A 22656-nucleotide genomic window follows, 5' to 3' on the forward strand; every position below is an offset into this window, starting at 1 on the left:
CGGAAGGCAGGGTAACATGGAGCAGCCGGTGTCTGGGGGTCACAGGTGAGGTGGGAGGAGAGAAAACAGGACAAAAGGAGCGGAAGGCAGGGTAACATGGAGCAGCCGGTGTCTGGGGGTCACAGGTGAGGTGGGAGGAGAGAAAACAGGACAAAAGGAGCGGAAGGCAGGGTAACGCGGAGCAGCCGGTGTCTGGGGGTCACAGGCGAGGTGGGAGGAGAGAAAACAGGACAAAAGGAGCGGAAGGCAGGGTAACGTGGAGCAGCCGGTGTCTGGGGGTCAGAGGTGAGGTGGGAGGAGAGAAAACAGGACAAAAGGAGCGGAAGGCAGGGTAACGAGGAGCAGCCGGTGTGTGGGGGTCACAGGTGCACCAGCGTGATGATGGTTTGGTTTGAAAATTAAATAATTAAATGCTCATTAATGGTTGTTAATTCACAGTGATTCAGGATGTCAGACTAAAAGCTGAACTTCAGTGAGTCGTGTAGGATCACTGTGTTACAGTTACATCTTTTGCAGACAAACAGCCACTAAACCCCTGAGAGCTGATCACTGCTGCTGGTCTATCCTTCACTTTATACAGCTAATTACATGCAAATAGACGGCTGTAGAAAACAAGGTTTTGATTTCCTTTCTGCAGGCTGTCAAGCTGTAGAGTCACAGAAGATGGCTGTTCTTCTCTGGCTTCAGCTCTGAGGTCAAACCCCTCACACCTGAGAGAGCTGGATCTGAGCTACAATGACCTGCATGATTCAGGAGTGAAGCTGCTCTCTGCTGTACTGGAGGATCCCAGCTGTAAACTGGAGGCACTGAGGTTAGTAATACTGGGTTTTTCACGCTGTTAACTGGTGATCATGAGGACAGTATTAATGAGTATTCCACACTGTTAACTGGTGATACTGAGGTCAGTTTGACTGGGTATTCCACACTGTAAACTGGAGATACTGAGGTCAGTATTACCTGGGATTCCACACTGTAAACTGGGGATACTGAGGTCAGTATTACTGGGTATTCCACACTGTAATCTGGGGATACTGAGGTCAGTATTACTGGGTATTCCACACTGTAAACTGGAGACACTGAGGTCAGTATTACTGGGTATCCCACACGGTAAACTGGAGATACTAAGGTAGAAAATAACTAATGATTTCAAAATAAAGCAGGAGTATCTAAGTCTAAAGGTCGAGTTAAAAAATAACATTAGACTCTAAGAGGAATGCAGAAAGGAAGATTGCATTAGAGGCTAAGGATGACATTAAACATTTCTTCCAATATTTTAACTCCAAAAGAGCTCTAAAAGCTGAAATCACTAATCTGCAGGATAGTAAGGATCTTATAAATGAAATTGATATAGTAAATGAGTTTAATGATTATTTTACCTGTGTGTTCACAGTAGGGGACACAAGTAACTTACCACCATTTAGTACAAATACAGCATCGTCTATAACCAATATACAGTCCCTCCACCATTATCGGCACCCCTTGTAAAGATTTGCAAAAAGTGTTAGAAAAAAATCCACCTTTTGGTGAAGTAGCTTCATGTGAGCATTGAAAACATGAGAAAAATGCAACCTTTCATTGAAATAAATTTATTCAAAGAAAAACAAATCAGTTTCCTCTGGGTACTCCGGTTTCCCCCACAGTCCAAAAACATGCTGAGGCTAATTGCAGTTGCTAAATTGCCCGTAGGTGTACATGTGTGAATGAATGGTGTGTGAGTGTGCCCTGCGATGGGCTGGCCCCCCATCCTGGGTTGTTCCCTGCCTCATGCCCATTGCTTCCGGGATAGGCTCCGGACCCCCCGCGACCCAGTAGGATAAGCGGTTTGGAAAATGGATGGATGGATGGAAAAACAAATCCTTCAAGAAATAATCATTTTCAAAAATCCATATATGCCACGATTATTGGCAGCCCTGCATTTCATACTTTGCACAGCCTCCCTTTGCAAGTATAACAAACTTCATTATATATAGTGTTGGTGGTTCTTGTGTCCTGTGCTGGCTGGAGTTTGTGGATTGTGTCCCTTCAGAGCTGCCGTAGGGCGGTAGTGCTTTTGCCCTTGGTTTTAAACAAAAGAGAAGCGCGGGGAATTATTAATAAAAAGAGAAGAGAAGTGTTCAGCGACTGAGGTGGAGCTTGTGTTAATATTTTATTATTAACATAAAGCTATCTGAACCCGGAGGCTCGGTTACATTGGTGGCAGCAGTGGGATTTGTTGCTGGAAGTGAATTTAACTGGTGCTCTCATCTTTATCTCAATAATTTTACTTAATTGTTTGCTTGCTGGGGTGGCATGGTGGTGCAGTGGTTAGCACTGTTGCCTCACACCTCTGGGACCCAGGTTCGAGTCTCCGCCTGGGTCACATGTGTGTGGAGTTTGCATGTTCTCCCCATGTCGTCGTGGGGTTTCCTCCGGTTACTCCGGTTTCCCCCCACAGTCCAAAGACATGCTGAGGCTAATTGGAGTTGCTAAATTGCCCGTAGGTGTACATGTGTGAGTAAATGGTGTATGAGTGTGCCCTGCGATGGGCTGGCCCCCCATCCTGGGTTGTTCCCTGCCTCATGCCCATTGCTTCCGGGATAGGCTCCGGACCCCCCGTGACTCAGTAGGATAAGCGGTTTGGAAAATGGATGGATGTTAGCTTGCTATTGCTTCCCGCAACATGTGGCTCAGCGATGAGGATCCATTAAAGTCTGTCCGGGGAGAACCCAGTCGATCTACCGACAGAATGAACATGAAAATCGACTTGCCCTCTGCCTTTACTGGTGATGGGAGCCAAAGTTTCTTCTGCTGGGTGAGGCAGCTGGACGTGGCGGTGAAGGCATCTTCAGGCTGTAGCCATGACTATTATGATGAATTAGTGCGAATTCTTCCGACTTGCTTGAGTGGGGCAGCTTTTCTGTTATGGGACAGCCTGCCCGCTGCAGTGCAATCTGATTACGCCACGTCTAAAGAGAAGCTTAAAGAGGCGTTCGGACAAAAACAGTTTATGGACGAAAAGAGTTTATGTCGTGCTTCAGAGCTTCACTTTCTGCCCGATCGCGTGCTCCCAGTCAGAGCTTGGATGTATCCTGTATGCTGCTGGAATAAGTCGGTTGGTGCAGGAGGCTTTTCCGGATTATGGAAGTGTGGCGTAGCGGGAGGAGAAGTTTAGGTGCTTTCTCGGTGGGCTGGACCCCGTTTTTAAGACAAAGTGCCTCGGGCAGGGGGCTACAGATTTGGAGGAGGCTCTGCTGATAGCGGGACGATGCGACATTGCATGAGAAGCCCTGAAGATAGACTATGTGAGTGCACCTTCTAGCAGCCGTCGTATTAGCAATGATGCTGCTGTCCACAGTCGATGGTCTTGGATGTGCAGATGATGGACTTGCTGAGGAGGTGCGATTCCTTAGGAAGGAGATTAAAGAGATTTATGAGAGAATCGCAGACTGAGATCTGCAGTGGGGGGCACCATACAGACGGGGTGGCGCTCTCCTGATCGCGATTCTCAGGTACCTGAAAGGGGCAGCCCGTGGCAGGACCGCCGATCGCAGCACCATGGGGGACGCAGCCCCCGATCAAGCTGGCGCTCTCGACAGGAGGATGAGCAGAGTACGCGAGGTGTGCGATTTCTGTCACCACGCCGAGTTAATGACAATTGTCAGCAGGGAAACAGAGCAGCTGGTGCCGAGGCCCAGAAATCAGCTCACCTTCATATGGGCCCCATGATCGTGGAGACTCCTGCTGGGGGATGTGAGATAGACACTCATAAGTGTGAGCAGCAGACTTTATACCTGAAAGGGACTGTGGACGGCACTGTCGTAGCTATCCTGGTGGACTCAGGGGCTTGTGTGTCTTTAGTGCTGATTTTCACCTGTCAGTTTCGGCACTACGGATTCGCCCCCTGACGAAAAACTGCATTAACTCCTGTGCAGTAAATGGACAAAGGTTGGACACTCCAGGTACTATTACTGTGACTTTTCACCTCGGGCCTGCATTCCTCACCAGGAACCATTCACTCTTAGACCTGAGCCGGGGTATGTTACAGTTATGGGACATTAGTGTTCCCCTGCAACGGAACAGAGAGTTACTTCCGGAGTGCTGCAGTGTGTCACTGGCGACCACTATGACAGTTGAGTGAAGCCATGGTCCCAGTGGCCCTTCATTCCCCAGCAGGCACACTGACAGCTGCTCATTTCAATGGCTATTTGGAGTCCAGTGTGCCAGACACAACAGGACTGGTAGCTCATACAGTGTCCAGTGCGAGTGACGGCGTCAAGCTGGCCAGTGTGCTCACCCCTACAGCTGCACCCGTTACACTAAAGCAGGGGTCACACATGGGGGAGTTCTACCCCAGTGAGGACTCTGATATCGTGTCTCTCTCCCAGACTGGGAAGGAGGAGATTGGAGTTTGTTCACTCCGGGCGCTTCCTGTCCCATTAGATGAGTCTCCTGTTACGGTGCAGTAACAAGCGGAGCTATCGGCCCTGCTGCTCAAGTTCAGCGATGTCTTCATCCTTTCTAAACAGAACACGCCCTGGAGTGCACTTGGAAAGCACTCTATAAGGATGGGTGATCACCCCCCAATCACTCCTCTCCGGAGAAACGAGCAGAAATCGATCGTCAGGTAGCTGGGCTGTTAGCAGATGGAGTCATAGAGGAGAGTTGGAGTCTCTGGGCATCACCAGTAGTGCTTGTTAAAAAGAAAGGGGGAGAGTGCAGGTTCCAGCTTTTTCACAAGAACACGGCAGACTCTGTACACCCCTCTCCTTGAGGAGATCCTCAGTGATTTCCCAGCTCTGATCTCTTCACGGTTCTGGATGTTTAATCTTCCCAGTCTGGTCTCCTTGCCTTTGACATCTCTACCAGTCCTCATCCTCACTGCCATCAGGGTCTGCTTGGGACAGAACTGTGGATGAGGGAGGAAGGTGGTAGACAGGAGGAGACTGAGGCTGCTGCCTGACCTCAGGTTTGGGCTCACATACCATGAAACTTGTTTATTTGTACTTTCACTGTAATTTAAGTTTCAAAATACAATTCCAGTTGTTTCAGACAGTGGGCAGTTATATTGTAATGTGGTATGAGTTTAAGGACATACTGTACAGGCAGTGATGGGTGACTGGACTGAAGCCTCAGTGAGACAGACTTTATTCAAAATAAAAATGACAGCAGGAAGATGAAAGTTTAGGGCAGCTGGTGGCAGTCAGGGGGCGACATGGTGGTGCAGTGGTTAACACTGTTCCCAGGCGAGGTGGGAGGAGAGAAAGCGGAACAAAAGGAGCGGAAGGCAGGGTAACGCGGAGCAGCCGGTGTCTGGGGGTCACAGGTGAGGTGGGAGGAGAGAAAGCAGGACAAAAGGAGCGGAAGGCAGGGTAACGCGGAGCAGCCGGTGTCTGGGGGTCACAGGTGAGGTGGGAGGAGAGAAAGCAGAACAAAAGGAGCAGAAGGCAGGGTAACGTGGAGCAGCCGGTGTCTGGGGGTCACAGGTGCACCAGCGTGATGATGGTTTGGTTTGGAAATGAAATGCTCATTTCTGGCCGTTAATTCACTGTGATTCAGGTTGTCAGATTAAAAGCTGAGCTTCAATGAGTCGTGTAGGATCACTTTGTTACAGGTACATCTTTGCAGACAAGCAGCCACTTAGCCCCTGAGAGCTGATCACTGCTGCTGGTCTCTCCTTCACTTTATGCAGTTAATTACATGCAAATAGACGGCTGTAGAAAACAGTGTTTTCATTTCCTTTCTTCAGGCTGTCAGGCTGTAGAGTCACAGAAGATGGCTGTTCTTCCCTGGCTTCAGCTCTGAGGTCAAACCCCTCACACCTGAGAGAGCTGGACCTGAGTGACAATGACCTGCAGGATTCAGGAGTGAAGCTGCTCTCTGCTGTACTGGAGGAACCCAGCTGTAAACTGGAGAAGCTGAAGTGAGTACAGAATATGCATTTTTTTAAAAAACAAACTGGATAGCAAGAAAACCCACAGTGCATTTCAGCAGTTACATAATAAACAAACACAAACAGCTTCTTTTTTCTTATCCTGCTTCCTTATAACCCACAATCTTATCAGCCCTCGATCCATGTTTTAATTAAGCAGTGAAGCAGGAAACGTCCATTTAACCATATAATCAGCAGACCATTTTTGTGTTGATTTCAACATGTGCTTATGATCACCGTCCAGTTTTCGTTTCCTGGGAGATGCAGCCAAATTTTGTTTTAAAATGTCCTGGTATTTCATGGAGTCCATAGTGCCATGTGCCCTAACGAGGTTTCCAGGGCTTTTGGAGGAAAAACAGCCCCACAACATCACAGAACCTCCACCATATTTTAGCCAGCATTGATTTAGGAGAGGTAGATCCTGTCCAACTAATCTACTTGAGTTCTTTGAGGAAGCTACAAGAGAAATTGATCACAAAAAGTACTTAGATTTCCAGAAGACCTTTGATGTTGTCCCCCACAAATGTAATTTAACGTAGATAAATGTGAGGTAATTCATGCAAGGAGCAGAAATATGAAGTACAGATATTTTATGGGTTCCACTGAAATACAGGTAGCTGATTACGAGAAAGATCTCGGTGTGTATGTTGATGCTTCCATGTCCTACTCTAGCCAGTGTGGGGAAGCAATTAAAAAGGCCAATAGGGTGTTGGGTTACATCTCTAGGTGTGTGGAGTTTAATTCAAAGGAGGTGATGATAATATTATACAATTCCTTATTAAGACCCCACCTAGAATATTGTTTTAATGTGAGAGGAGGATGCAGGGCTTTCAAAGGAACAAACAGGTTCGCTTTGATCTGTTCAGAAATATTTATTGAAATATACAGAAATCTATGACGTGCCATCATCACCCACCTTCACACACGGACTTGGGAGCCCCTTTCAGTCCTGTCAGGAGACCAACATGTGGCCAGACTCCCCCCCCAGGCGATGCGCTCTTTGTGAGGCTGTTTTCACTTGCAGTTACGAAGAATTTTGGGCAACACTTTCCATTTTGCCCTGAGAGAGACAAGATAAGCGTCCATTTCTCCAGAGAAAGGCAAGATAGGTGTTCTAGCAGTTTTGTGAGAAACAAGTTATATAAATGATCAATGAAAAAAACATGTTAGTGCAGTTCAACTGTGGCACAACAATAATATGGGTGAATCACGGTGGGCGACGTGTTTGAATCTCGGGATGATTAGTCCATACACGATCAGAATCAATCCATACCTCAGTCATCTCACAGGTATGTCTGCTAGGTGGAGTTGGAGGTGCTCCACCAATCCGGGAGTAGTGGAGACAAACAACCACAATTTCCAAATCATTACAGTAACAGGAGGACAGTGAACATTTTTTGTTTAATTCTATGCTATGTGAGCGACATGGCCAGTTATGTGACCATCTGTGGGTTCATATTAATACAAATATTGTGTGCAGGTTTGGGCAGCATGCCTTAAAAAGGACGTTGCTGCCTTGGAAAGGGCTCAATGCAGGGCTACAAGAATGATTCCTGGTCATAGGGAAATATCTTATGAAAAAAGGTTAGCTGAGCTGAATCTGTTCTGCACCATACACTCACAGAAAATCCACTTTTAGGTTAATAAAATAAATCACCCCAAGATAAGTGTCATGCCCGGCTCGTCCGCTCCTCGTGTGTGCCACGCCCCCTGCCTTCCCACGTGTATTTCCTTGATTGTACCCTGCTGTATCTGCTTACTTTGATTAGTCTTGTCTGGTTTTAAGTCCTGGTCTTACCTGTTAGCGTTGTCTGTCATTGATGTTAGTCGGCGTGCCCTGTTCCCGAGTCCTCGTCCTCCCAATAAATCCCCGTTTGCCCTAAGTCTGCCTGCTTGCTTGCCTCTCCGCTCATCACCTTACCCGTGCGCCTCTACCGCCGACGTATATCGTGACAGAATGACAGACCCAAAGAAGAAGCGGAGAAGGAGGAAGAAGCTCCCAGAAGAGCCGATCAGTCTGGGCGCCTGCTCGCTCTCCAGCCCCTGGCTCCCTCAGGAGGAGGAGCTCGTCCTGGGTCCCGACCTGGGACCGTACGGTCTGGGACCCTGCTCCCTGGCGAGGCTCTGGGCTCCGAGCGAGGATGAAGAGGACGAGCCCTTCGTCTTCCCGGACCCAGAGCCCCTCCCTGCGGAACAGCTATCGCCCCCCAAGCGGAGCGATAACCGGCCCGAGGGGCTGGCCAATGGGGGGGCCAGAGCAGTGAGGGACGCCATCCCGCGGGTTCCCCGCCCTCTTAAAGGGGCCACGCCCGTTTCGCCCGCGGCCCTCGCTGACAGGTACTTCACCCTCCAGGGACTGTATTGGAGGGTGATGGGAGAACCGGCCCCACAGGGCCCTCCGGAGGGGGAAAAGCTCGCAGTGCAACTGGGGCAGGATTTCGCCTCTTTCACTCCAGAATCCCCGTATTTAGATCTGGAGGGGATGGCGGAAGACCTCCGGAGGCTGATCAAGCTCCGGAGAGCTCCGGAAGCGCCCCCTCCGCCAGCAGCTCCCGGGCAGGCGCCCCCACTGCAGCAACCTGCAGCTCCCGGGCAGGCGCCCCCACTGCAGCAACCTGCAGCTCCCGGGCAGGCGCCCCCTCTGCAGCAACCTGCAGCTCCCGGGCAGGCGCCCCCACAGCAGCCAGCTCCAGTTCCTGACCGCGCTCCAGTTCCTGACCGCGCTCCAGTTCCCGGGCAGGCGCCCCCACTGCAGCAACCTGCAGCTCCCGGGCAGGCGCCCCCACTGCAGCAACCTGCAGCTCCTGGGCAGGCGCCCCCACTGCAGCAACCTGCAGCTCCCGGGCAGGCGCCCCCACTGCAGCAACCTGCAGCTCCCGGGCAGGCGCCCCCTCTGCAGCAACCTGCAGCTCCCGGGCAGGCGCCCCCACAGCAGCCAGCTCCAGTTCCTGACCGCGCTCCAGTTCCTGACCGCGCTCCAGTTCCCGGGCAGGCGCCCCCACTGCAGCAACCTGCAGCTCCCGGGCAGGCGCCCCCTCTGCAGCAACCTGCAGCTCCCGGGCAGGCGCCCCCACAGCAGCCAGCTCCAGTTCCGGACCACGCTCCAGTTCCTGACCACGCTCCAGTTCCTGACCGCGCTCCAGTTCCCGGGCAGGCGCCCCCTCAGCAGCCGCCTGCTGCAGCTCCCGGGCAGGCGCCCCCCCCGCGGCCTGACCGTGTTCCTGTCCCGGCGCCCCGGCGGCCTGACCGTGTTCCTGTCCCGGCGCCCCGGCGGCATGCCGCAGCTCCAGAGGCGCCCCCTCCGCCTGCAGCAGCTCCAGAGGCGCCCCCTCCGCCTGCAGCAGCTCCAGAGGCGCCCCCTCCGCCTGCAGCAGCTCCAGAGGCGCCCCCTCCGCCTGCAGCAGCTCCAGTCCCTGTCCTAGTCCCCGAGGTGGTCCTGGACAACTCCATCTTGGCTCCTCCCTCTTCGGAGGTGGAGGAGCTGGAACGGGACCCCTCGGGGACAGAACTCGTAACCCCTTGTCCCTCGCCCCGGCGACATCGACCCCGAACTAGGGTCGGCCTGTCTGTGTCCCGCAGGGGAAGGGGACACAGACGCAGGGCTGGGGTCCCGCCCGCCCTGCCCCCTGGCTCGCCCTCCCTCGCCTGCGCGGGGGCTCGGTTGGCGCCTGCGGGTCCTGGCCCTCCGGGCCGGCTGTCGCCTGCAGGTCCCTCTCCGGTGCCTCGTCGCCCTGCCTCGCTCCCCTCTCTGGGTCCTGGTCGGTCGCCTGGGGGTTCCCCGACGGCGGCTCCTCGGTCGCCTGCGGGGCCCTTACCTCCGGCCCTTTCCCGGACGTCGCCGCCTGCTGCGGCTCCCCCCTCCTCCGGGCCTTCGCCCTGGCCCCTTCCTACTCCCTCGTCCCCTTCCCCGGTGCTCCCTCCTGCTCCCTCCCTGGCCCCTCCGCGGGTCCCTCGCCCTGTCTCCTCGGCCCCTCCGGGGTCCCCTCCGGCTCCGGCCTCCCGGCCGCCTGCGGCCCCTCCGGCTGCCTCCCGTCGCCCGCTGGGGCTCCCTCGGGCTCCCCTCTGTTCCCCCTCCTTGTCTCCCTTCGCTCCTCCCTTTGTCCCTTCGGTCCTCTCTCCTCCTTCCGCCTTTGTCCCACCTCTCTCTGCTCCCTCCGGCTCTGTTCCTCCTGTCTTTGCTGCCCGTCCTCCTCTGTGCCCTCCGTTCACTCCTGGCCCTTGTGTCCCGCCTGTTCCTTCTGTGTCCCCTCTCTTTCTCTGTCGGTCCGTGTTCCCCGTCCTCTGTCAGGTTTTGTCCCTGGTCCTGTCTTTGTGCCTGTTCTGTCTCTCTGTTTAGTTCCCGGTCTTTTGTTCTTGGTTTTGGGTTTTGTTTTTCAGGTCTTGGTCCCCTCGTCCCGTTCGTCGCCTCCTCCTGGGCGCGCCCGGTGCAGCGCGCCTTTGGGGGGGGGCTCTGTCATGCCCGGCTCGTCCGCTCCTCGTGTGTGCCACGCCCCCTGCCTTCCCACGTGTATTTCCTTGATTGTACCCTGCTGTATCTGCTTACTTTGATTAGTCTTGTCTGGTTTTAAGTCCTGGTCTTACCTGTTAGCGTTGTCTGTCATTGATGTTAGTCGGCGTGCCATGTTCCCGAGTCCTCGTCCTCCCAATAAATCCCCGTTTGCCCTAAGTCTGCCTGCTTGCTTGCCTCTCCGCTCATCACCTTACCCGTGCGCCTCTACCGCCGACGTATATCGTGACAATAAGGCTGCAGACTCGGCCAGGAGGGTCTCTACTGTGGGGCTGGAAACTCCTCTCCTGTCCGGACACGACGCTACTAAAGAGAACTCAGTAGGCTGGATTATTACAGTTTTTCTAGTTTGCTTTCATGCAGCAGTAAACTCAAACTCCACATTTTCAAAACAGGTAACACACAGGCCCAAACAGTGGCACTCGTGGTGAAAGAGACACATTTTGTTTGCAAAAGGCTCTAACTGTGCTAAAACATTTAAAATATGAAACAAAAGCAAACTTTGCCTTCAAACAACACAACTTGCAAAGAAGTATATGAGCTTTTCCAATCAATAATTACACAATGGACTAATACAAAATACAGCACTCAGTGCGAATCAGTGCACCATGGCTTGTCATTATGACATAGCTGTCATGCCAGTGCCACCTGTTATCTTTCTGCATAGACTGCGTCAAATTTGGCTTCTTGCAAAGAATTGGATCCAGAATCCAAAATGATTTGATGCAAATTTCATTGATTCATTGACATTCTTTTTTTAAAAAAACTGAAATACTGTAAATTTTACAGAAAATACACGTAAACATAAATAACATCTGAGTATAAGAAATTAAGAAAATAAAGATAAATTCTATTACAGTAAAGTATAAAAATCTATTACAGCATAAGAAATAGCCACTATTGATACTCAGTCTATTACAGCATAAGAAATAGCCACTATTGATACTCAATCTATTACAGCATAAGAAATAGCCACTATTGATACTCAGTCTATTACAGCATAAGAAATAGCCACTATCGATACTCAGTCTATTACAGCATAAGAAATATCCACCATTGATACTCAGTCTATTACAGCATAAGAAATAGCCACTATCGATACTCAGTCTATTACAGCATAAGAAATGGCCACTATTGATACTCAGTATATTACAGCATAAGAAATGGCCACTATTGATACTCAGTATATTACAGCATAAGAAATAGCCACTATCGATACTCAGTCTATTACAGCATAAGAAATAGCCACCATTGATACTCAGTATATTACAGCATAAGAAATAGCCACCATTGATACTCAGTCTATTACAGTATAAGAAATAGCCACTATTGATATTCAGTCTATTACAGCATAAGAATTAGCCACCATTGATACTCAGTCTATTACAGCATATGAAATAGCCACTATTGATATTCAGTCTATTACAGCATAAGAAATAGCCACTATCGATACTCAGTATATTACAGCATAAGAAATAGCCACTATTGATACTCAGTCTATTACAGCATAGGAATTAGCCACCATTGATACTCAGTCTATTACAGCATAAGAAATAGCCACTATTGATATTCAGTCTATTACAGCATAAGAAATAGCCACTATTGATACTCGGTATATTACAGCATGAGAAATAGCCACTATTGATACTCAGTCTATTACAGCATAAGAATTAGCCACTATTGATACTCAGTCTATTACAGCATAAGAAATAGCCACTATTGATACTCAGTCTATTACAGCATAAGAATTAGCCACTATTGATACTTAGTCTATTACAGCATAAGAAATAGCCACTATTGATACTCAGTCTATTACAGCATAAGAATTAGCCACTATTGATACTTAGTCTATTACAGCATAAGAAATAGCCACTATCGATACTCAGTATATTACAGCATAAGAAATAGCCACTATCGATACTCAGTCTATTACAGCATAAGAAATAGCCACTATCGATACTCAGTCTATTACAGCATAAGAAATGGCCACTATCGATACTCAGTATATTACAGCATAAGAAATAGCCACCATTGATACTCAGTCTATTACAGTACAAGAAATAGCCACTATTGATACTCAGTATATTACAGCATAAGAAATAGCCACTATTGATACTCAGTCTATTACAGCATAAGAAATAGCCACCATTGATACTCAGTCTATTACAGTACAAGAAATAGCCACTATTGATACTCAGTATATTACAGCATAAGAAATAGCCACTATTGATACTCAGTCTATTACAGCATAAGAAATAGCCACTATCGATACTCAGTCTATTACAGTATAAGAAATAGCCACCATTGATATTCAGTCTATTACAGTATAAGAATTAGCCACTATTGATACTCAGTCTCTCCTGTCTTGACGATGGGGCCACATGGCTTCATCCACATCACATTCAATATCCTCTCCTGCACTGAGGGAAAAACCTTCTTACATGCCTTATCCAACCATGACATTCCTCTGCACCTATTTCTTGGGCAGCAGCAGTCATTGCATTCAGGAAGGGCATCTGCTCATAGGGATGGTGATCATACACCTTCCACCTCCAAGCACTGAAGAACTCCTCTATGAGATTCAGAAATGGGGAATATGCTGGGAAGAACTGCATCATCATACGAGGGTGTACTGCAAACCACTCACTGACAAGGCGAGAGTGGTGAGATGCCACATTATCCCAGATAATGATGAAGAGTGGCATGCCAGTCTTCAACAGCCTTCTACCCTCAGGTGGGATCAGCCTCTCATGAAGTGCATTCAGGAATGTTATGAGGCATTCAGTATTGTATGGGCCAATAGTGGGGATATGGCATAGGACACCATCGCTGGAAATAGTGTGGGGACTGTGGGGGGGAAACCGGAGTACCCGGAGAAAAACCCCACGACAACATGGGGAGAACATGCAAACTCCACACACATGTGACCCAGGCGGAGGCTCGAACCCGGGTCGCAGAGCTGTGAGGCAACAATGCTAACCACTGCACCACCATGCCGCCCCCATAATAATATCCTATGCTCTATTATTATAATACATTATTATCAGTAATAATAATATTTATATAATGCTATAATTATAAAATGTAACAATATTTAACATTATACAGACACATATGTACATATGCAATTAACTATATAAACTATATAAATTACTATATAAACTATAGTAATTATGAACTATGATAATATCTTTAACCTATACTGCGCCTTGATTACTGAAGTTTTTGTAATGTCATGTCTGGCCCCACAGTGGAGATCATATGGTTTCCAGCCCTAGTGGAGGACGCCCAGTGTTCTACAGCCAGACACTTTTCAATCCGCACAGGAATTCCACTATTCTGTGGAATAGCTTAATAAAGAACCTGAATTCCCTGACCGGCACCACACATCGCGGCTGTCACGATCCAGCTGTGTGGGTAATGCACACGGGCTGATGGCTCAGGCAGGCAACAGGCAGGAAGCAGGCAGGCAGGCAGAATTGGGGAAAATGGGGATTTATTTGGGAAACGGGGTGCAGGAAACATCAGACGTCTACTAACGTCAATGACGGACAAGGAACGAAGGCAAGACATGGACTGAAATACACAGGACTGGGCGAAAATAATCGGACACAGCTGGGTATGATTGGGGAAGCACACGTGGATAATCAGGGGGCGTGGCACACACGAGGATCGTACGAGCTGGGCGTGGCACACACGAGGATCGTACGAGCTGGGCGTGGCACACACGAGGATCGTACGAGCTGGGCGTGGCACACACGAGGATCGTACGAGCTGGGCGTGGCACACACGAGGATCGTACGAGCTGGGCGTGACAGCAGCTAATGTTTTATGTCTTTTACTTGTTTTGAAAGCATCTTTACACTTAATTACATGATCAGAATGGCATGTAGTAGAAAGCTTCTAATATAATGACCAAAACGGATGTCATTATAGGTGAACCTTTATTTGCATTTATTTGCTATTTCAAAGGGAAAGGAAAGAAAACGCAACTGCTAAAGCAGAACTTTCTTCTGATCACGTATATAGGTAAAGCATGTGGAAGCAGCAGAGAGACGGAGAATGAAACACCCCCTATTTCAGTGTCGCTTCCTACATCAAATAAAGGCATTTTACCTTTATTTCTTCATAAAATGAGTCATGTTGATTAAACTATTCACAACATGGCAGACTGTTACGATGAAATATGCTTACAAAACCACATCGTCCAGTTAGTTGTCTCTGTACCACTTGTGATCTTATTTATTTATTTGTTTATTTATTTAAGGTGAGGAAACACACAACAAGTTAACACTAAGCCTCAGATTATACACTTAATGCCTTTATAGAAATGCATGTGGCATTAGCCTGGCTGATTGTTCAGGGTTAGATGCTGTAAGGGGTGTAGGGACTGTGATTATATGCTTAATGCCTTTATAGAAATGCATGTGACATTAGCCTGGCTGTTTGGTCAGGGTTAGATGCTGTAAGGAGTGTAGGGACTGTGATTATACGCTTAATGCCTTTATAGAAATGCATGTGACATTAGTCTGGCTGTTTGTTCAGGGTTAGATGCTGTAAGGAGTGTAGGGACTGTGATTATACGCTTAATGTCTTTATAGAAATGCATGTGACATTAGCCTGGCTGTTTGTTCAGGGTTAGATGCTGTAAGGAGTGTAGGGACTGTGATTATACGCTTAATGCCTTTATATAAATGCATGTGGCATTAGCCTGGCTGTTTGTTCAGGGTTAGATGCTGTAAGGAGTGTAGGGACTGTGATTATACGCTTAATGCCTTTATATAAATGCATGTGGCATTCGCCTGGCTGTTTGTTCAGGGTTAGATGCTGTAAGAATGGTTCCCAGTTTTCCCCAAACAGCAGTATGCTAATTTTATCTAAGGCTGTAATTTTTTCCATGGATATATATTCTGGCATTAGATTAGTCCAACGATTACAGTGAGTGTGTTTTTTGATTTCCAGTTTGGAAGAATTGCTAGTTGGAGAAATAAGTATACAGTCAAACCTCAGATTTCAAGTAACTTGTTTTACGATTAGTTTGAAGACGAACAAAATTAAAAAAAAATTTTTAACTTAATAAACGAGGGAGGTCTTACAATTCGAGTATTATGTATGCGCTTTGTCTGCCTAGCGTCACATGATCACAACTGAGCCGATGGTTCTTCTCTCTCTCGCTCTCTCTCTGAGGGATTGTGGGTAATCGTCTCAAACCTCACTTGTATAATCAAAATTTAGTATAAAAGCAACACCCGAATAAGGGTGTCGCAGTGCGAGCAATGAATGCTGTAATAGACTGAGTATCAATAGTGGCTATTGACATTTCTGCAAAATTGAAAAGGAGGCAAAGCTGTCATTGTATAGGTTCCTTCTTAAAGTCACACTAAAAATAAAAAGATTACAGTGAGCCAACGGATTGCAGTGAAAGTCATTCTAGAAAATAACCCTCCTATTCTCTCTCATCTCCCTCACACCCTCCATGATTCCCTTCAAATGTAAAGTGCAGGTTACTTTGTATTTTGTTTTTTTACTTTATATTTTGTATTAATAATTTTTATATGAATATTTTTGGGTTGTGGAACGAATCATCTGAGTTTCTATTATTTCAAATGGGAAAATTTGCTAGGGAAAAGAGTGCTATGGATTATGAGCACGTTGGGTATACAGGCCCACAGAGAATGCAGATAATTATCTGTGACACCCATGGTGCACTGTGAGCAGGTATACAGGCCAACAGAGCATGCAGATAATTATCTGTGACACCCATGGTGCACTGTGAGCAGGTATACAGGCCCACATAGCATGCAGATAATCATCTGTGACACCCATGGTGCACTGTGAGCAGGTATACAGACCCACATAGCATGCAGATAATCATCTGTGACACCCATGGTGCACTGTGAGCAGGTATCAATGCTGACTACTTTTTATATTGAGTGACATGTTTTCTGTGAATTACTTTGTACTGAGCTGAAGTCCGGTGTTTGTTGTCACTATGAATATGTTGTTGCAGACTTCCATCCTGAAATCAGAGCTGGGGGAAAAGTTAAGGTCCTTATTCCAATTAACCTTTGGTACAAATATCAAAGTATCTGTCGCAGATAGAGCTTTATGTATTTTAGAGGTTAGTTTCTTTTCATTTTTAACTTGGAGAATTTTGTCTCTTTGGACGATTAAGTGTATTTTTGTTTGGGCTCATTTTGGTTTTGATGCTGGAATCAGTTTGTAAATATTAGAAAAACTGCATATTCTCATCTCCCTATTTATGGATTAGGTCTTCGAATGTCATGGAATGACTGTTATTGAAGAGGTGGAGATGTATAATCGCTTTTTCATGTGTGATAGTGAACAGTGTGAATTCAACAGATTGTGAAGTAGGAAATCCGGATTATTCCAGATTGGGGTGTATTTACAGGGTCTGAGAGTGCAGTTAGTGATTTTAATGGCTCTCCACTGCGCTGTCAGTGTTGTGGAAATGGCAGCATTGTTGAAGCAGTTATGCTTCTTTAATGAAATATTATATGTAAATCTGCACATCTGAGATTTTTACAGTACAGCTGCTGCTGCTGTAACCATGAGCTGCTGTTACTGCTGTAGTGTCACCAGTTAGTTATGTGCTGCAGTTAATTTGCTAAGTAATAATGAAGAAAAATCTAAACTTGTAATCCACCTTGAGATTTATTTCTCTGTAATTGTGAAATGTTTGATTTTTGCATTTTTGTTTTTCCAGTAAAAATGTGACATTAATGAGCTAAGAATTTGAAAAAAAATTTCAGAAATTATTCTGGAGCAGAATTTTTATTTTGATTGTTGAAATGGGTCCTATTAGTGAGAGTGGGAGATTAATCTATTGTTTTGAGTAAGGGGGTGTAGTTGAGGGTAAACAAGTCTGACAGCCTGGCGGAGATGTTGATACCCAGGTACCGGATATTTCCGGTGTGAAATGGACCATCCTGATCAGCAGAATCCCAGGTATCTTCAGACAGTGAGAATATTGTGGGTTTTTCCAGTTTATTATGTAGTTTGATAGTTTTGAAAAAGTATTAATAAAATTTTAATTTCATGTAGTGAGGGTTGAGGGTTTTGTACCAGCAGCAAGATATCGTCTGCATAGCGTAATTTTGTTTTCAGTTATTGGTATGAATTCTGTTTATTTCACTGTTCTGTTATATTGCTGCCACAAGTGGTTCTATGAAGATGGCAAACAATGAAGGAGAGAGTGGGCATGCAGGCCGTCTTCCCCGTCGGAGTGTGAATGCAGGTGATGTCATCCCATCTGTGACACTGTAGCTTTGGCTGAGGTGTACAGTATTTTAACCCAGTGGGTGAACGACTCTCCGAAGCCAAATCTATGTAATGTATTAAACAGAAATGTCCAACTAACTGTCAGATGCCGTTTCTGCATCTAATGATATAATCATGGTTTTAGTGTGGGTATGCTGAGTAGTATTGACTAAATTAAGTAATCTATGGATGTTGTCTGAGGCATGTCTTGTCTTGATGAAGTCTGTCTGATCAGAATGGATTATAGTAGGAATGACTGTCTGTAATCGAGTGGCGAGAGCTTTTGTAATGATTTTGAAGTCTGTATTCATTAGTGAGAGTGGCCGGTAACTGGAGGGCTGTGTTCGGTCTTTATCAGGTCTCAATAACACTGTAATGGCCGGTAACTGGAGGGCTGTGTTGGGTCTTTATCAGGTCTCAATAACACTGTAATGGCCGGTAACTGGAGGGCTGTGTTGGGTCTTTATCAGGTCTCAATAACACTGTAATGGCCGGTAACTGGAGGGTTGTGCTGGGTCTTTATCAGGTTTCAGTAACACTGTAATGGCCGGTAACTGGAGGGTTGTGTTGGGTCTTTATCAGGTCTCAATAACACTATAATGGTCGCTGTTCTCATTTATGATGTATGTTTAATTTCTCTATTTGTCTGTTGAAGAGTGGAGATAATACATCCCAAAAATGTTTTTCTGATGTTAATGGTGCATCAAGGGTATCTGCTATTTCATTGGTTAATATGAGTAAGTCTAGATTATTTAAAAATAATTCTATATCAACTGCATCTGGTCCTTGTTCTGAGGAGAATAGGTTCTTCTAAAATGTTTGGAAGGTGTTGTGAATTTCATGTGATTATTGAAATATTTATTAGATGAGTCACTTTTACTTAAAAATAATGCTTGTAATGGTGAGGTGATCTTATTTATTGGGGAGTTTTTGTCTGTCACTCTGCAGGATGTCAGGCTGTAGAGTCACAGAAGAAGGCTGTTCTTCCCTGGCTTCAGCTCTGAGGTCAAACCCCTCACACCTGAGAGAGCTGGACCTGAGCTACAATCACCCAGGAGACTCAGGAGTGAAGCTGCTCTCTGCTGTACTGGAGGATCCCAGCTGTAAACTGGAGAAGCTGAAGTGAGTACAGAGTGTGTGTCTGACACGCTACAGATACTTATGCATGTATGTGAAGAAGAGGCACCAATAAATAAATGGATACAGCAGGACTATGTCATTCTGCTTCTCCTGTAGTGTGGATCATGGTGGAGAGTGCAGGACCAGACCAGGCTTACAGAAATGTAAGTGCGTTTGCATGTTTTTATTAATAATACCATCAATATTATGTTATGGTTGTATTCACACAGGTTTTGTGATTAGTATGGCTTTTTGCACTGTGTGAAGATGGATTTCCATGTTTGTGTTTCTGTGAGTTTCGTATGGCTTTTTGCACTGTGTGAAGATGGATTTCCATGTTTGTGTTTCTGTGAGTTTCTGTGTCATTTTAGACAACATCCAAATGAGAGAAATAAAATATCGAAATCATCACCAAAACACTATCGATTCACACCCGGACTGCTAACAAATTGACTCCCGCACATCTGCACTTTACACACATACTCTGCTACAAGCATTTTTGCACTTCCGCCACTTATTTGTACATAAATATTAATGAGCCAGCCAATCATGCAGGGCTTAGCTCATGAACATTAATAAGATTTCCGGACCCACCCTGCTAAAAAAAATTACGCCTGCGTGAGATGCGGGGCTCACGCCTCGAGGCAGCGGTGCCACGTCTGAGAGTCACGAGCGCGGTAGACATGCTTCACGGAAATAAGCCGATGCGTGTGAAATGCATTCAGAGCGGTTTTGCCGGGACTAAAGATCGTGTCAGACAATCGCTGCAAATACTGGATCCTCATGGAGCGCAACTCCGGCGCCGAAATCGTCTTCGGAGGCGTTTGTATCAGAATTCAGGTCCAAACCTTTATTAAATATCGCTTTAAATATGCAATAATATTACTTAAATTTAAATTACTTAAATTCTGTTATTGATGGCCATTTTCATATGTAAACTCCCTGTAGACAGACAGAGAGCAGCAAGGCGCCGCACGCGCATGATTTAGCGGTTAGAAGGAAAGACACTGACTTTTAGTATTAATATCTGGTGCCGTTTTGTGGTAAATATGCTTGTGATGAATATGTCTGATGAATGTCGCCGCTTTGTAATTTTATTTACCCGTAATTACGCTGTTAGTTTAGCTCGCGCCGCATTTTGGCGGCTCTTCCCGCCGCCGTCGCGCGCCGTCCGACATTTCCTGACCTATTTCATAAACTTCGGTTCCCGCTTCGTTCGGGGAAGCTGCGCTGTTTTTATTTTGTACAGAAACATAAAGTACAGGCGGCCTGATGGTATTAATAATTCTTCCTCCTGACTACAGACTCCTGCCAGCTGACGCTGGACCCCAACACAGCAAACAGACTCCTGTCTCTGTCAGGGGGGAACAGGAAGGTGACACGGGGGGGAGAGGAGCAGCCATATCCTGATCATCCAGAGAGATTTGACAACATCCACCAAGTTCTGTGCAGAGAGAGTCTGACTGGCCGCTGTTACTGGGAGGCTGAGTGGGATGGAGATGTAGCCTGGATAGGAGTCACTTATAAAGGGATCAGGAGGAAAGGAGGGAATGACAGTCTGCTTGGATACAATGACAAGTCATGGAGTCTGAGCTGTAAACATGACAGTTACTCTGTCCGGCACAATAATAAATGGACTGACATACCCATACGGCCCTCAGGCTCCCGCAGAGTAGGAGTGTATCTGGACTGGGGGGCTGGTGCTCTGTCCTTCTACAGAGTCTCCTCTGATGGACTGACCCTCCTGCACAGATTCACCTCCTCATTCACTGAGTCCCTCTATCCAGGGTTTGGGGTTTTTAACTCCATAGTGTTACTGTGACGTGTTGCTGGTTCTCCTGGCAAAAAGGTCAAATCTCTGCTTTTTAACCTTTATAATCCTTTTTGCTCTGAAATGTATGTTTGACAAAAATAAGTTTTTCTCTCTGACTAAAATGTAACTAAATGTAATCCTGATTGGGGGGGGCTTTCCCCCTCCCCTGTATATGTACATTTTATATATTTACGCCTATTTACTGTATTTCCTCCCTGTAAAATGACAATAAAGGTTTTCTGTTCTGTCCTAGGGCGGCATGGTGGTGCAGTGGTTAGCACTGTCGCCTCACACCTCTGGGACCCGGGTTCGAGTCTCCGCCTGGGTCACATGTGTGCGGAGTTTGCATGTTCTCCCCGTGTCGTCGTGGGGTTTCCTCCGGGTACTCCGGTTTCCCCCCACAGTCCAAAAACATGCTGAGGCTAATTGGAGTTGCTGAATTGCCCGTAGGTGTGCATGTGTGAGTGAATGGTGTGTGAGTGTGCCCTGCGATGGGCTGGCCCCCATCCTGGGTTGTTCCCTGCCTCGTGCCCATTGATTCCGGGATAGGCTCCGGACCCCCCGCGACCCAATAGGATAAGCGGTTTGGAAAATGGATGGATGGATGGATGTTCTGTCCTATTAATGTCCTGCTTTAGCGTCACCCAAAGCATGACTGAGTAACATAATGAAACCACAGTCTGGGGGATTAAATTAAATAAATTCACTTTTTACTAATAGAATTAGAGTAAATCAGTGTAAATAACTATTTAACTGGAGACATAAGAGAAACGAAAAACACTGGAAAATATAATTATATCCTGTTACTGCTCTGGGTCAGTGGATTAAAGCAAATAAAATTATTTATATATTTGATTAAATAATGAAATTTGTTTTATTAAATAATTACCCCCCACCCCAATGTACTGTAAAGGGTCTGCTTTCACCCCCGTCAGACAGAAGGAGCAGGTGCCCAGGCCCCCTTGCCACCCCCACCCCACTGTGAAATGTTTTCTTACGCACCCGTTGGACAGGAGGGGTAGGTGCCCAGGCCCCCTTGCCACCCCCACCCCTCTGTACTAGGTCTGCTTACGACCCCGTCTGATAGAAGGGGCAGGTGCCCAGGCCGCCTTGCCACCCCCACCCCTCTGTAATAGGTCTGCTTATGCCCCCGTCGGACAGAAGGGGCAGGTGCCCAGGACCCCTTGCCACCACCACCCCTCTGTAATAGGTCTGCTTACGACCCCGTCGGACAGGAGGTGCAGGTGACCAGACTCCCTTGCCACCCCCACCCCACTGTAAAAGGTCTGCTTACACCCCCGTCGGACAGAAGGGGCAGGTGCCCAGGGACCATTGCCACCCCTATCCCACTGTAATAGGTCTGCTTACACCCCCGTCGGACAGAAGGGGCAGGTGCCCAGGGACCATTGCCACCCCTATCCCACTGTAAAAGGTCTGCTTACGCATCCGTTGGACAGGAGGGGTAGGTGCCCAGGCACCCTTGCCACCCCCACCCCTCTGTAATAGGTCTACTTATGCCCCCGTCGGACAGAAGGGGCAGGTGCCCAGGACCCCTTGCCACCACCACCCCTCTGTAATAGGTCTGCTTACGACCCTGTCGGACAGGAGGTGCAGGTGACCAGACTCCCTTGCCACCCCCACCCCACTGTAAAAGGTCTGCTTACACCCCCGTCGGACAGAAGGGGCAGGTGCCCAGGGACCATTGCCACCCCTATCCCACTGTAATAGGTCTGCTTACACCCCCGTCGGACAGAAGGGGCAGGTGCCCAGGGACCATTGCCACCCCTATCCCACTGTAAAAGGTCTGCTTACGCATCCGTTGGACAGGAGGGGTAGGTGCCCAGGCACCCTTGCCACCCCCACCCCTCTGTAATAGGTCTACTTATGCCCCCGTCGGACAGAAGGGGCAGGTGCCCAGGACCCCTTGCCACCACCACCCCTCTGTAATAGGTCTGCTTACGCACCCGTTGGACAGGAGGGGTAGGTACCCAGGCCCCCTTGCCACCCCCACCACTCTGTAAAAGGTCT

The 22656-nt window shown here is 47.5% G+C and overlaps 1 protein-coding gene across 1 annotated transcript; it reads left to right on the top strand.

Moving 5' to 3' along the window:
* The first annotated feature begins 381 nt into the window (after window positions 1-381).
* On the top strand, window positions 382-20880 carry LOC125725367 (stonustoxin subunit beta-like). The gene is made up of 5 exons (XM_049002223.1): window positions 382-389; window positions 638-811; window positions 5726-5899; window positions 18933-18979; window positions 20120-20880. The coding sequence occupies exons 1-5, from the start codon at window positions 382-384 to the stop codon at window positions 20635-20637; spliced, it is 921 nt and encodes a 306-aa protein (XP_048858180.1). The 3' UTR covers window positions 20638-20880.
* Window positions 20881-22656: the final 1776 nt, after the last annotated feature.

The sequence above is a fragment of the Brienomyrus brachyistius genome, unplaced genomic scaffold (genome assembly GCF_023856365.1).
Source record: "Brienomyrus brachyistius isolate T26 unplaced genomic scaffold, BBRACH_0.4 scaffold65, whole genome shotgun sequence".
Lineage (NCBI taxonomy): Eukaryota > Metazoa > Chordata > Actinopteri > Osteoglossiformes > Mormyridae > Brienomyrus > Brienomyrus brachyistius.